At 42.3% G+C, this 14,908-nt stretch overlaps 1 protein-coding gene across 2 annotated transcripts in view; it reads right to left on the reverse strand.

The window, feature by feature from the left end:
• Positions 1-8,601: 8,601 nt before the first annotated feature.
• The window catches only part of NUDT7 (nudix hydrolase 7), a 55,174-nt gene continuing 48,867 nt past the window's right edge, over positions 8,602-14,908 (reverse strand). For both annotated transcript variants that reach the window (XM_033943350.1, XM_033943349.1), the window contains exons 4-5: positions 14,610-14,768; positions 8,602-10,559 (exon numbers count right to left, since the gene is read on the reverse strand). In XM_033943350.1, coding sequence (XP_033799241.1) covers positions 10,188-10,559; positions 14,610-14,768 — 531 coding nt within the window. In that variant the 3' untranslated portion in view covers positions 8,602-10,187. The remainder of the gene's footprint in view (positions 10,560-14,609; positions 14,769-14,908) is intronic.

A 14,908-nucleotide genomic window follows, 5' to 3' on the forward strand; every position in this document is an offset into this window, starting at 1 on the left:
GGAGTCAGCTTTGCCAAGATGTCTAGGATCTGGTATCTGAGCTTCAGTTTGAGTGGCTCTGGAAGAAACACTTGGCCTTCTGCCATGTTGAACATTCCAAGATACTCCAGACACTAGATTGGTTCCAGGTGGCTTTTTCTGAAATTGATAATCAACCCCAGATCCTGTACGAGCTGGACTACCTAAGCAACTAACTGATGGCTGTCCAGCAAGGACAGCACCCTAACCAGTCAATCATCCAAGCAAGGCTGAATTTGGATTCCTGCCTTGAGTAGGCGATTTTACTGATTGTGATATAATTGTATCACATTTTTAATAAGATTTTTATAATACACTACTAAATACTTATGTCAATAGTGGTAAATCAAATAATAAAATCCAATTCAATCCATTACTTTGGTTGCCAACTGAAAGGCAGTGCCGAGAACTGAAAATGGCTCTATAACCCATGGAACCTGAGAAACCTCCTGCAGTCTGGGAATAAGGAAATATACAAGTAAGCTCTGTCAGATCCAGTGAGGTCAAAAATTCACCCGGATTCACTGACGCAATGACCGCACTTCCAGCATCTATCTAGAATCTGGGAACTTTCAAGACTGCATTGACCGACTTGAGATCAAGGATTAGCCTCCAATTGCCTGAGTCTTTCTTGGGCATGATGATGTATCTAGAGCATCTCCCTGAGCCTGCATCTGGAACCAGCTCTATGGCTCCAATTTGTAACAGCATTTACACTGTCAATCTTGGAAGCTTTCTCTGGTCTTTCTGCTGGAGAGTCCAAGAGGTCCCTGAGTGGGCGATAAAATTTGAGCTTTTAGCCCTCTCGAATTATGTCCAGCACCCAGGTCTCCCATAACTCAGCAAGTCTCCCTCCTATGTGGGGGAGCTCAGATGCCTACCCAGCATAATTGGGACTTCTTAGAATTGGCTGCTGAGTGTTGGTTGTCTGAGCTCTCCTGGAGCTACAATACCTTTGTCTAGATCCTTGATAGATCTTTTGTGATGAAGATCCTGTAGATCCATAACGCGGTCTTCTGTAGGCACAAAAGGAACCATGATTGGAACTAGCTGATCCTCATGGTTTACTGTCTACCAAGGATTTAGGATGACAGTCCAATACACTTGTCATCAGGTCATCCAGTCCTTTGCCAAAGAGCATTTGCCCCTTAAAGGAGAGCCTTCTCAAAGTAGCTTTAGATGCTGGAACTCCCACCCACTGCCTGATCCAGAGCATTCTGTGGGCAGAGATAGTATAAGCAAAGACTTTATTCATAACTCTGAGCATAGCGTAAATAGCATCAGCCACATAATCCAGATGAAAGGAGCTTACTGCCTCCTCCACACCCCGATTCTGGCGTAGCTTCTTGTGGCATGATCGCACCACCAAGGATGTTGCAGCCGCTGCCTTTAAGGCCTAAAACCAGCACCTCAAATTGTCTTTTGAGAACCAAATCTACTCTGCAATCCTGCATATCCTTCAAAATCACTCCCCTTTCACTAGACAGCGTAGTCCATTTAGTATATGTTTCTAGGGCCGTTATCTGAAGTAAAAGCTTATTGGAACTTCAATTAGCTTGACACTATAGAAGGAAAGAAAGAATATTGAAATCTGATTTTGCAACAGATTTTGCTACCTTTTCCTCTGATGCTTAAGATTTTGCTTTTGAAACTCAGCCTTCTTAGAACCCCACTGCTTGTAGTCTTGAAAACCTCATGACAGTCTTGCTTTAAAAGAACAAGGCAGGGGGTCTTTATATCTGACTTGTATTTTCTGCCACAAGAATGTCTTTTGTTCTTCAGTGACCCAGGAGCAGTGGGGTTTCTATTAGCTTCAGGCACTGTAAAACCAGGTTGTGAGTTAAGAGCTTTGTTTTTCTAGTGCTGGATTTAATTTGAAGGTGCAGTGACGGATGGAATTTGTCACTGTGGCTAGATGCTTGAACAACAAAATATTTCTATTCTTTACATATAATATGACTGACAGTGGTAGTAAAGACACTAATGGATCTTTTTACTACAGTGCAGGAAATTTCTGCACTTAACATGGGGACTGGGTGGGAAGGGAGCTAGGGGCTGAGGATTGCCGTAGGGGGCTGAGGATGATAGAAGGACAATATTGGCAGATGGAAGGGTGGCAGAAGGTGGATGATGATGGCAAAAGCTGATGTGGTAGAAGGGGGCTCATACTTGGGATAGGAGTAGGATTACCATATGGCTCCAGAAAAAGAAGGGCGGATTGAAACATCCGGGTTTTATTTCCATCACTAGAAGTAAAACCCAGAAGTTCTTCCTCCTTTTTCTGGAGCAATATGGTAACCCTAGCTAGAAGAAAGGGGTGTAACTCCCTTGTTTGTATGCTCCTAGGTGACTGCCTGGTGTAAGCCCAAGATAGTGGGTAAAGGGGTACACCAGGGCCAGGCATAACCTAGCAGGCCAATGCAAGTGCAACAGCAGACTTTGAAGCTCATTAAAAAAAAAGAAAAATATCCAAAACCCCTGACATAAGGGAGCAGATAAATGATTTTCTTTCCAAACCCTTCCAATTCACTAATTTTCAAAACCTATTTTCTTGACAGATTTCAATGTTGTTCATCTGTAGTTCGTTTAAATCTCAAGGAAGAATGGTGTGGGCGGGACTAGGGCAGGCTTATGACTTGGGACATTTTTCTGCCATAATTGAACACTTAAGAATACATAAAGTTTGGATGTCTGGAGCAAGACCTGTTTTAACAATAAGTGCCAAACAGGTGTACAAACTGACCAGATGATCACTGGAGGGGATATAAGCATGACCTCCCCCCCTCTGCATGCAGCACCACTTTCTCCCTCCCACCTGGATCCAGCCAGCGTCTCTCTCCCTCATCCCTGCCCCCTCCTGCCTAGAGTCCAGAGTCTTTTTCCCCTGCTCACACATCCCCCTCCCAGCTCCTTTTAAACTTGCCTGATTGTTGGCGGCAATTAAGACATGTTGCTCTGGCTTGTATCAGGGCCTTCCTTCTACCAGTCCCACCTTCGGTGAGGTAACTTCCTGCTTCTGGTGAACCCTGGGGCGATGGGCAGGCTGGAAGGTCATGAAAATGACCTGGACCCTGAGGGGTAGGGTTTGAAGGGACATGAAAATGTGCTAAACCTGAGAGTGGGAGGAGCTAGATAGTCACGGAGATGTTCTTGACCGGGGGGGGGGGGGGGGAAGCTGGACACAGAAATATGCTAGAGCCTTGGTGGATGGGTCTGAAGGGACATGAAAATATGCTGGACCTGGAGATGTCTGGAGGGTCATGAATATGTGGTGGACCCAGGGGTGGGAGAAGTTAGATGGTCATGGAGATGTGCTGGACCCGGGGGGGGATCTGAAGGGACATGAAGATTTGCTGGAACTGGCAGTATTCTGGAAGGTCACGGCGATGTGCTGGACCAGGGGGAGGGAAGCTGGAGGGATATGGCAATACGTTGGACCCTGGTGTGCGGGGGTGGGGCTGGAGGGTCATGGGAATGTACTGGATCATGCAGAGTGTGACTCCTTGAGACTTCCAGTTCAGTTTTTACCCTCATCTCTCTATTGCTGGTCTGCAGTTCCTTTTTCATATTTGTTGAGAGTCTATCTGTATTTTGCACATATGAGCAAGGTGCGGTATTCTGCTACTATGCATTTATTATTTAAAAATTTATATACCGTATAACTCCTATAGGTTTACATGACAACAGTCATAAATATTAGACAGTACATACATATTCAATACTTAAAAGGAACTTCACTATAAGATCCAAAATATCTATCTACTAAATCATTTGCAGGTACAGTCAAACCTCGGTTTGCGGGTAACCCAATTTGCGAGTGTTTTGCAAGACGAGTAAAAAAATTCTCGCAAAACTTGTCTCGCAAACCGAGTGTTGACTCGATTTGCGAGCACCTCCCCCCTCCCCAAGAACCAGCATCGCTCCCCCCCCGCTCGCAAACTGGCACCCCCCGCCCGACCAACTTTAACTCACCGCTCTCCCTGTCTGGCACCGACACGCAGCCCACAGGACGTGCCGGTGCCGCTTGAAGATATTCTTCCTGCCTCTGCCGGCTTTGAGCATGCATCTGCGCATGCTCAAGCCCTTCTAATTCTCGCTCTCGCCGAGATTCTCAAAGCCGGATGCTCAAAGCCAGCAGAGGCAGGAAGATCTTCAAGCGGCACCGGCATGTCCTGTGGGCTGCGTGCCGGTGCCAGACAGGGGGGGGGGGGGGGAGGGTGAGTTAAAGTTGGTCGGGCAGGGGGTGCCTGTTCTCGTGGGGGGGGGGTGCCGATTTGAGCAGGGAGGAGCGATGCCGGTTCTCATGCCGGTGCCAGAAGGGGGGTGAGTTAAAGTTGGTCGGGCGGGGTTGCCGGTTCAAGCGGGGGGGGGGGGGGGTCTTTGCGAGTGGGGGGGGGTGAGCAGCATCACTGGCCTCGGGGGGGAACTTATCAAAGCGAGTTTCCATTATTTCCTATGGGGAAACTCGCTTTGATATACAAGTATTTTGGTTTACGAACATGCTTCTGGAACAAATTATACTCGTAAACTAAGGTTCCACTGTAATTGCATCACACAATATCCCATCATAATAAAGCATTTACAAACAATTGCGTTTTCAACATTTTCTTGAAACCCAATCTAACTGCGCATAAGCGCAGAACTCTTGGCAAAGCATTCCAAAGCTTTCACCCCCCCCCTCCTAGTACATCTCCATGACCCTTCAGCCCCACCCTCGCACCCCAGGGTCCAACGTATTGCCATATCCCTCCAGCTTCCCTCCCCCTGGACCAGCACATCTCTATGACCTTCCAGACAACTGCCAGTTCCAGCAAATCTTCATGGTCCTTCAGATCCCCCCCCCCCTCGGGTCCAGCACATCTCCATGACCATCCAGCTTCTCCCACCCATATTCAGCTTATTTTCAGGTCCCTGCAGACCCCACTGAGAGCATAGTGTGGCTAATCCTGGAGTGGGAAATTGTCATCCCGCCACCCAAGCGTCATCTCATACCATTTTCCGATCTCAAACTGCTTCTACAATACCCGATGTACTTCCAACAAAATTTTTAAATGCACTCTTTGTTGGACTGGTGACCAGTGTAACTGTCATTCTGGGAGTACCTGTGACCAGCCTTGCTGCAGAGTTAACCAACAACCCACAGCGCCCTCATCTTCACTTTCGCAACTCCCAAATACAAAGCGTTGCAATAGTCTTACCCTGCTCAAAATCAGCGCCTGTACCACAGTTCGGAAATCATAATAGGAAAACATTGGTTTTTAATCTGTATGGCATTGGTGCAGACTGGTAAAATGACTTTCTGTTGTGCCTGAGTTAAAATATGGAACTCCCTTGTGGGCCAAATACGAAATTGTCGTGATAGGGGCCTGTTTAGAAAATTGCTACAGACATAATTATTTGTAGACACCTTTTTCTAGTCAGTAATTTTCTCTGGTTTAGCTGAAGAATTATTCATGATCTTTTTATTCAAGCTTTTGCTGCTATTTTGCAGATATGTTTTTAGGACTGTTTGTTTGTTTTATTATGCTCTTTTATAATTTATGTATGTAATTCATGTAAACCGTTTAGTTTTAAACGGTATAGAAATTTTTTAAATAAATAAAATATATCCTACCTGAATTGTCTTCAATATTTGTTTTCCCACAGTCAGGCAACTATCCAAACACACTCCTAACACATTCATCTCCTTTCTAATCACCAGCCACTCTTCCCATCAGTTTCTGTGTAGAGATTTATAGCAGTCATGTTTGGTTTTTTTCATTGTATTGGTATTTTAAAAACGGTATAATATTTACCTTTGCTACCTTTTCACAAATAAGGTTGCTGCTCTTTGAGTCCTGTGAGTTAGTGGTTTTATGGTCTGGTAAGATTCTGAGTGTACTTTCAGCAAGGGATTGTATTTTGGCCTTACTGAGGTGACTTCAAAACTTTAATTTTAGTTTGTCATAACTTCCAGGCAAGATTTGTGAACTAGAATGTATATATGTGTCATTTTTTTTTCTTCTGAGATAGCAATCCTAGGGTGGACAGTGTGTGTAGAGGGGAAGGGTGCAACAGCAGGTGTGGCAAGGGACTTGGGGTGGGGCACGAGGGCGGGACAGGAAGGGCATGGATTAGGGCAGATGTCTGGTTTTTCTCTGCCAAAAAGTTGGCAACCCCGCCCACCTCAAGGCCCTCCGGGGTAGTGAATAGAAGCAGAAGGAAATCAAAGCTTCTGTATGTCAGACCCCAGCCTCCTCTTCTGTCACTCGGTACAGAATATGAAATTTGAACCATCTGGCTCAAATTTTGCATTTAGTGCCAAAGAGGCAGAGGAGAAGGATGTGGCCCGATGACAGTTATTCTTCTTTACTTCTGATTCTTACCGGGCTTGAGCTGGGAGGTGGTCTTGAGGAAGATCAAGAGCTGTGTGTGTGTTGCACAAAGGCAAGGGAAGAGCTATGGTTCTCTGTGCGTGTGCTGGGCAGAGGGAGACAGAAATCTGAAAAGGCAGCCCCCGTTAGAGCCACCTTGGTCAGGAAGATACTTGGGAGTACTAGCAACCGCAGAAGCAGCCCTTAAGGAGCGTATTACTCAGAAGGTAATATTCTAGCAGCCCTGTTGGTAGGATAAATTTAACATTTTTAGGAATTTGGGTTGGGGGGGGGTATGGAGGAGGCATGTGAGGATTGTGAGCAGCTACTATTTTTGAGGGCAGAGAAGAGATTCAGAGGCTACTGCTATGAACGGGGTTGTGAGCCAAGGTGTCTGGGTAGGTGATAAAAAATGTCTGTGTTTGCTGGGAATGGGTGGGGCTAGCAGTGGGGAGGAGTTAGAACTGCAGCTACTAGGAGCAGGTGGACAATAGAGGTTAAAGACTGTAGCTTTTTGGGGTAGGTGGGCGAGTACAGCATCCCACCTGCCCTTAGTAGCTGTAGCTTTGGCTTCTCTCCTGTTGCCCCACCAACCACGGCTTAAAGCCTCTCTCTGCCAGGTATGCTGTAGCGGGGTAGGTGAAGGGGGAAAGCAGTTGCTTCCTATTTGCTCCTCCCCTCTATTATGTTAAATACCTTACTGTGCTTCGTCTTGAGCACACTATGAATGTGCAATTTATAAATTTACATAAATAAATACAAATTCTAGTCGTTCCAAGTCTGGCTCCCAGATCCCAGAACTTTTGCAAGCCCTGCCCTGAAAGAAATCTCTGTTCTGCACAAGAACTGAGATTAATTAGACCTGCTGAGCACATTTGTTGGTTGAAACTCAAGGAACAATGAACTTTAATAGGTAAAGGGGCAGAATTCTGGAATTTCCCTCCTTAGAGATCTTCAGTTCTTTAAGGGCGCCTTTTACGAAGGTGCGCTAGCGTTTTTTAGTGCGCGCTAAACCCACGCTACGCTTCTAGAAGTAACGCCGGCTCAATGCTGGCGTTAAGGTCTAGTGCGCGCGGCAATTCAGTGCACGCTATTCCCCGCGTTAAAGCCCTAAATGACCAATGTAAAAGGAGCCCTAAATGACCAATTACAAAACATTTCAGCAATGCGCAAAACATGGCTTTTTGCAAGATTTCTGATTAAGGGGATAAGTCAAATGTGTTTCAGGTTAGAATGAGAATTTTTGGGGTTATTGAAGCTGCATTTTGATAAAATATTTAATCACGCAAATAATGGTATTTATTTATTTATTTCCCACTGCAATTCCTTGCGACTCCGGGCAAGTCACTTAACTCTTCATTGCCACAGGTCCTGTATATAATATATAAACTGCGTTGACTGTAGCCATAGAAAGGCGGTGTAACACACATAACATAAAACTTTATTTCTATTCCACATTACCTTTCACTTCAATGCGGGTAACATAGCAAAGAGAACTGTACATAAAAAGTTAATTATAATAAATTACAAAGTCAGACTTAGTCATTAATAAAAACATCAAAATAATGATATCAATATCATTTTTCTAAAATCTTCCTAAACACGAAAGTCTTCAAAAGATTCCTAAAATGTGGATAAGATGTAGATAACATTATTAAACAATGCAACTAATTCCCAATGAGCAGCCTGCTATGACAATGTTCGCTCTCTATATTTTTTATGCATACTGTCCTTTACTGAAGGATACCCCAAAAAAGTGAAATTACGTAAAGAAGGCTGGAAATTATTAACAGAGAAAAGATCTACTAACCATTATGGAACTTGACCAGGGAGCACCTTGTAACATAAGCAACCAAATTTAAAAACAATCCTCGCTTCAAATGGAAGACAATGTAAAGGACTGATAATCTCCCTCCCTCCCCAGGATCATCACTTCAGCCATTGAGTCTACTGGTGGCCCCTCCCATTCTGCTTGCAGGTCTATAACTCCCCTCTCTCTACCCATAATTCAGAGACTGCACCCCCTCCTCCCACCGATCTACTATACTGGTCTCTAGCAGTGGCAGTGTTGCACATCAGAGAATGGCATGGGGACAAATTTGTCCCCATCCCCCGCAGGAACTCAATTTCCCCATCCCATCCCCGTGAGTTTTGTCGCTGTTCCTGTACCATTCCTGTAAGCTCTTCTTAACCGCACAAGCCTCGAACACATGATTTTAAAGCGTTTTGAGGCTTGTGCAGATGAGGACAGAACTCGTAGGAACAAGGTAGGAAAAAACACTCACGGGGACGGAATGGGAAAATGAGTTCCGCAGGGAGGGGGAAAAATTTTGTCCCCGTGTCATTCTCTATTGCACATATACTGCCTACAGCCTGCTCTGAAGCTTTCCCTCTGGCCTCTCCCACCTCCTCTGGGATCACTTCCTGTTTCTGCATGGCAGGACTAGTCAAAGGAAAAGCCTCAAACTGGGCTGCAGGAAGCAAATGTACAATGCTGTCTCTGCCAAGGAACAGAAGACCACCTTTACGGTAGACCGGCACGGGGCACTGGTGATACTAAATTGTGGAAAGATGCTAGATCGTGCCAAAGACAGACGTTGGACGTTTCAAGTTTAAGTTTAATGATTTTTTTTGATTAATCGCTTAATCATATTTCTAAGCGATGAACAGTTTAAAATTACAATTAATGGGAGACAATACAATACAAAACTATATATAATGACATTTGGGATTAAAAGTTAACTTAACAAACTCATATACACAAGGAAAGAGGGGAGGTGAAATACAAAATCAATATAGAAAAGTTGAACAAAAAGGGAAACAAATAAAAGGTATAATATGATACAGTAAAAATAATTTGACCTATGGACTGTTAAATTAATTACCAAAGGCATCTTTAAAAAGGAATGTTTTTAAATTACTTTTGAATTTTTCCAGATCCTGCTCTTCCCTTAAATAAACTGGAAGGGCGTTCCAAGTCTGTGGTGCGGTAACAGAGAAAATGAATTGCCGTCTTGTATTAATAACCTTAAGAGACTGAATAGTTAGTAAATTCTGTTCGTTGGATCTCAAAGTTCTATTTGGAGAATAAGGAATTAATAATTTATATATAAATGCTGGGGTTTTATTAAGGAGAGATTTGAAAGTGAGTATGCCTAGTTTGTATGTTATCTGGTGGATAACTGGAAGCCAGTGCGCATTTTTTAAAAGGGGTGTTACGTGATCAAACTTCCAAGTGGAAGACGGCAGAAGAGATGTTTGGAAGAGAATGAAGATGCTGCAATGTGATTAATTTTCTAGTTCTTATGCCTTTTGTTAGTTGAAGCTGAAGTTCATTAAAATATAGAGCTTTTATTAATATAATATATATATATATATTTTTAGTTGTACTGTCTATGTGTAGGTTGTATTGTTAGCAACTAATTTGTAAGGAGGTGGTTTCTCCACTTTTAACTTTTTTTTGTAATCTGCTGAGAACTTGTGGTTTGGTGGAATATTAATATTTTAAAGAAAATGTAAATATTTTGACTGCCATGCCATATTTTAGAGTAGGATAAAGGAAAACACATTAACATTTGAAATACAAAAACCTCATGGCCTGCTGCATCAAGGCTTTTTCTAACAGATATTAAACAGAAGTACAAATTAAACCAGGATAAGACTCAGAAACATCTTTTTCTTTTTGCTCAGGACAGGCAATCAGGTCCGAGAACAAGTGCTCAAGTCTCAATACTTACCCTGTAGAAAATATTTCTAAAACTGACCCACTTAAATAATGCATGGTTGTATTTATTTACTAGTTAGAATGCCACATAATTACAATTTACTTTTCCTGTGCTCATACCATGTTATGAGAATGCGTTCACATGATGGAATCAGATCTTCAATATCCATGCCAACATCAAATGCTGGGTTTTTCCCCAGAGCTAATGTAGCAAGTACCAAGGCAAACCAGGCCGTGAGTCCCCAAATCTTAAATGATTTATTATTTTGGGGATCTTTGTATTCAAACCTGTGACTTGGCAGTGAAATTTTCTCACAAATTTGAAATGAGGATGAGCTGTGCTTTTCCGGCTCAAGAAAATAACCCAAGGGAACTGTGAAAACATCTACCACTTCTGCGGGATTGGCGCAGGGCTGGAATGTCTCATCGATGAATGCCACCACTGGAGTCACCAAACAACCAGCCTGAAAGAAGGAAGACAGGAACATCATGAATGTCAATTTTGTGCAACTAAAGTACTTTTACATGAGTTTGGTGCTGTGTTAAAGCCTGGCTCATGTGGGGGTCCTTAGCGAGTCCACAGCTTCAACTAATGTAAAACTTACATAAATAAGTTACCTTGGGTACATCTGTACATCTTGCTGGACTGTATCCTTCCTGTAAAAAAATGTTGACCCACAGTGAAAACACAAGTCCAAGCCAAAGTCAAAGAGACTGTGGAGACGGATGTTGCCGATTCAGACTTTAATTCAAAATAAAACAGTCAATAAATTGTATCGACCTATGTGTCTTCCTCAGGGGTCCAAAGTGTGGACTCAATGAAATAAAACAAAAAAAATCTAACTTTTTGAAAACCGGAGTAATGGTATCCTTTAATGTACTTCCGGAAGAGCCAATTAATTCCGGAAGTGATGAAAGACGCTTTGAAAGAAGCTTCGGGGAAGGATCTCTGTACGATTCTGTGAAAAAGTTGAAATCCCTCACGGAGGCCTGACATTCGGACAGGGTTAATAAGTATTAACCACTCTGGTCCTGATGAAGCTCTCTCACTGTAAATGAGAGCGAAACGGAGATCTTCCGTCGTTGTGTTCAGAGGGCCGGGTAAAAAATATAAACCCGAGCTAAGTATTATTATGGTTACATTATAAAGTTGAAATAAGGATAAAAAATGGAGTTATGAAGATGAATCATAAATGAATGGTATATAAAAAATGATACAAAAAAGAAAATTTCCATATACATTAAACTGAATAACAAAAAGACTTAAGGACCGATGATAGCTCGCAAGTTATGAGCTAAGACTATTTCTACCAGCTAATAACTGCGGGGACTTGAGATCCAAAGTCACTAATTCAATTTAATTCAAATTAAGTATATGGGCTTTTGGGTCTAGCATTAAGATTCAAGATTCTTTATTTTTGATATATCGTCTACAAAAATACACGGTCTAGACGGTGTATATTATAAAAAAAATTATAAAAACAATTAAAGGAAGCAAATAAAAACGGTAGTTTATCAAATGTTAAAAATACTGGACAAATTTAAATTAACATACATGAGACGAAAGGATAGTAGGGGAGGTAGAGGTTGTTTAAAATACATCGAAGTAAAATTAATAAAAAAGGACAGTAAATGGAGAGTGGTAAAAACAATAGGAGGGGGATCAATGCAGAAGAAGTGTTAGATATTTCAAAACTATATATGAATCAGGAAGTTAGAAAGTGGAGGCTGATGCTAGAGAACGAAAGCATCTTTAAAGATGAAAGTTTTTAAGTTTAGTTTTAAATTTTTCGAGGGAGTTCTGTAATCGAATGTCAAGTGGAAGGGCATTCCACAAAGAGGAGGCGGTAACTGAGAAGATGGATTTGCGAGTGGTGTCATGAAATAGTTCTCATATTGACGGTATAGAAAGTAAATTTTGATTATTTGATCAGAGGACCCTTGATGATGAGTAGGGGATCAAATGTTTATCTATAAACGCCGGTTAATTAGAATTTTTTGTTTTGAAGGTGAGGAGAAGTATTTTATAGGAAAGACGATGAGAAACAGGCAGCCAATGTGCTTTAAGGAGAAGAGAGGCAACATTATCAAACTTTTTAGCATGATAGATTAATTTAACGGCAGTATTTTGTAATAATTGTAAACGACGGATTTCTTTCTGGGTTATGCCTTGATAGAGGGCATTACAGTAATCAATGGTTGAAATTACTAGGGAGTGAATCAAGATATTAATAGAAGAATGGTCTAGAAAAGAGGAAATAGAACGGATGAGCCTGAGCTTATGAAAACATTTCTGCATGACTGCACTAATTTGTTGATGGAAAGTAAGATCCCTGTCTAGAATGACTCCAAGAAGTTTAACTTTGTTATCCATTTGAATTGGGGAGGAGTCAGTACTAATGGGTAGACATAGATGGTCATCTGGGGAAATCGAGAAAAGAACACTAGTTTTAAGAATGTTCAATGATAGTTTATTATGCCGAAGCCAAAGGCTGATTTTATTGATTTTTTGATTAATTTGTTATGTCTTCAGGGGATGTAGGATTTATGGGATGAAGTAATTGATTATCATCAGCATAAGTATATACAGTAAAACCTATAGATTGGGCCAGGGTGAATAGTGGAGCTAGGAATATATTAAAGAGAAGGGGAGAAATAATTGAACCTTGGGGCACTCCATAGTTTTGGTAGATAGAGGAAGAGATGGAGTCATTCAAACTAACTTTGTAGTTTCGGTCTTGAAAGTAGGAGGAGAACCATTGCAAAACTGTACCTGAGATATTAATAGATTCTAGTTGAGCTAGAAGTAGGGAATGATCAATTGTATCGAAAGCAGAGGTGAGATCTAAGGAGATTAGAATAGAGGAGTTACGGTGGTCTATCTCTTCCACAAGTCTTTTGAAGTGACGTTGTTAGAATCTCCAACAGCTCACATTTCGAAGTCCTCCTTGTTTATTTTCACTTGAATCATTACTTTTAGAAGCTCACGATTGAACTTGGGTGACATAATCATTGGATTGCACGATTCCTGATACAGGCATCTTGCCGAAACATGGCCATGTCGAGCCTTATCTTTATGCTACCGTCATTTGTAGCTGAATTTTCATACTATGAATCATTTGTTGTTGGAACAATTAAGGGATATTTTAAATTAAATATAAGATACTTTTCCGTTGTCCTCATTACTTTCCTTCCTTTCTGTAAGTCACAGATTCAGCACCATTTTAGACAGATCACAGAAGCTGGAAATGAGATGTGCGGGTCGGTGCATCTCAAGTTTCTACAGACTTTTCTGATTAGGGTCTGTTCTAAAATACAGAAGAAATTGACAATTTATGCACCAGGTGCATGTAGACAAGATCAACAGGTTCAAAGCCTTCACATAAACAGGTGTGTGCCAACACATACAAGCAAAATAAATAGATTATGTACCAGCACATACCAATTTTTAGAAATATAACCACAAATGATCCTGATGCTCACAGACACCAGTTTCCCTTGTAAGCCTGGAATGGGGGGGAGGGGGGTTAAGCTGCTAGCAGCAATTTATCAAATCCTACCCGCTTGGAAACAGGTTTAACTTCCAAAGTCGATCTTTTAGGACATCAACATTTAGTCCTCTTCTGAAACGGATACTAAAGAACATAAGAATCATCGCTGCTAAACTAAACTTTAAGTTTATATACCGCATCCTCTCCATGAATATAGAGCTCGGCACCGTTTACAAAAGTTTAATAAAGGAAGAGAATAGCACATTGAGTTTGGTGGATTGAGTATAGGGGGGGAGGAGAGCATTACGTTTTTGTGAAAAGACCGGTTTTCAGGTGCTTACGGAATAGTTGGAAGGAGACCTGATTCCGCAGTGGGGTAGTAAGGTTATTCCAAAGCCCTGTAATTCTGAAGAAGAGAGATTTTCCCAATTTTCCCGCATAGAGGATACCTTTTAGTGAGGGGAAGGAAAGTTTAAGTTGCGTCAGACCTGTGGTTCATCGTGCCCAGCAGTCCGCTCATGCGGTGGTCCTCTGGTCAAAGACCAGCGCCCCGAGACTAGCTTTACCTGCATACATTCCGGTTCAGCAGGAACTTGACTAACATTGTCTTGAATCCCTTGAGGGTGTTTTCCCCTATGACAGACTCCAGAAGAGTGTTCCAGTACTTACCTAAAACACACTCAGACCACTGGCCCCTTGTTATTTCCATGCACTTAGGTTTGTTTTGTAAAACAAAAACTCAAATATACACGTCTCTAACATGAATAGGGCTTGTAAAATGAGAGCCAGGATCTTTTTTTTTGGGGGGGGGGAGGGAGGATATCCCCAAAGAACATACATATAAAAAGTGCTTGCAATTAAGAATAATTCAGTAGATTTTGGATCCAGAGCAAGTAGGTTATGACTGTGATACCAATGTCAGCCTGCAGGACTTAATCCACAATCAATTCAGTCACAGTTGGTCCCTCATTTTGGCGGAAGGTCTACCTCGCTTCCTGATGTATCTGCAGCTTCTACACATACCATGGAGATAGTCGGGGAAAGTCTGCCGATGACTTCCACTTGGTCCCGATGCAGACCCACTTCCTCTTCAGCCTCTCGAAGGGCTGTGTCTACTTCATCTCTGTCTGTTGGCTCCTCCCTCCCTCCTGGAAAACACACGTCTCCTGGTGAGGATTTCAACTGCAAGAGAAAAAGAGGAGGTGAAACAAGAATGCGCCTTATATACTCGGAGCTGATTCAAGACGGCACGGGGCCCCGGGCCCACTTCTGTTTTGGCACCCCCCCATGTCCTGACCTGAGGCAAGTTCCCTTCACCATCT

Source organism: Geotrypetes seraphini, chromosome 4, assembly GCF_902459505.1.
Source record: "Geotrypetes seraphini chromosome 4, aGeoSer1.1, whole genome shotgun sequence".
Taxonomy (NCBI): Eukaryota; Metazoa; Chordata; class Amphibia; order Gymnophiona; family Dermophiidae; genus Geotrypetes; species Geotrypetes seraphini.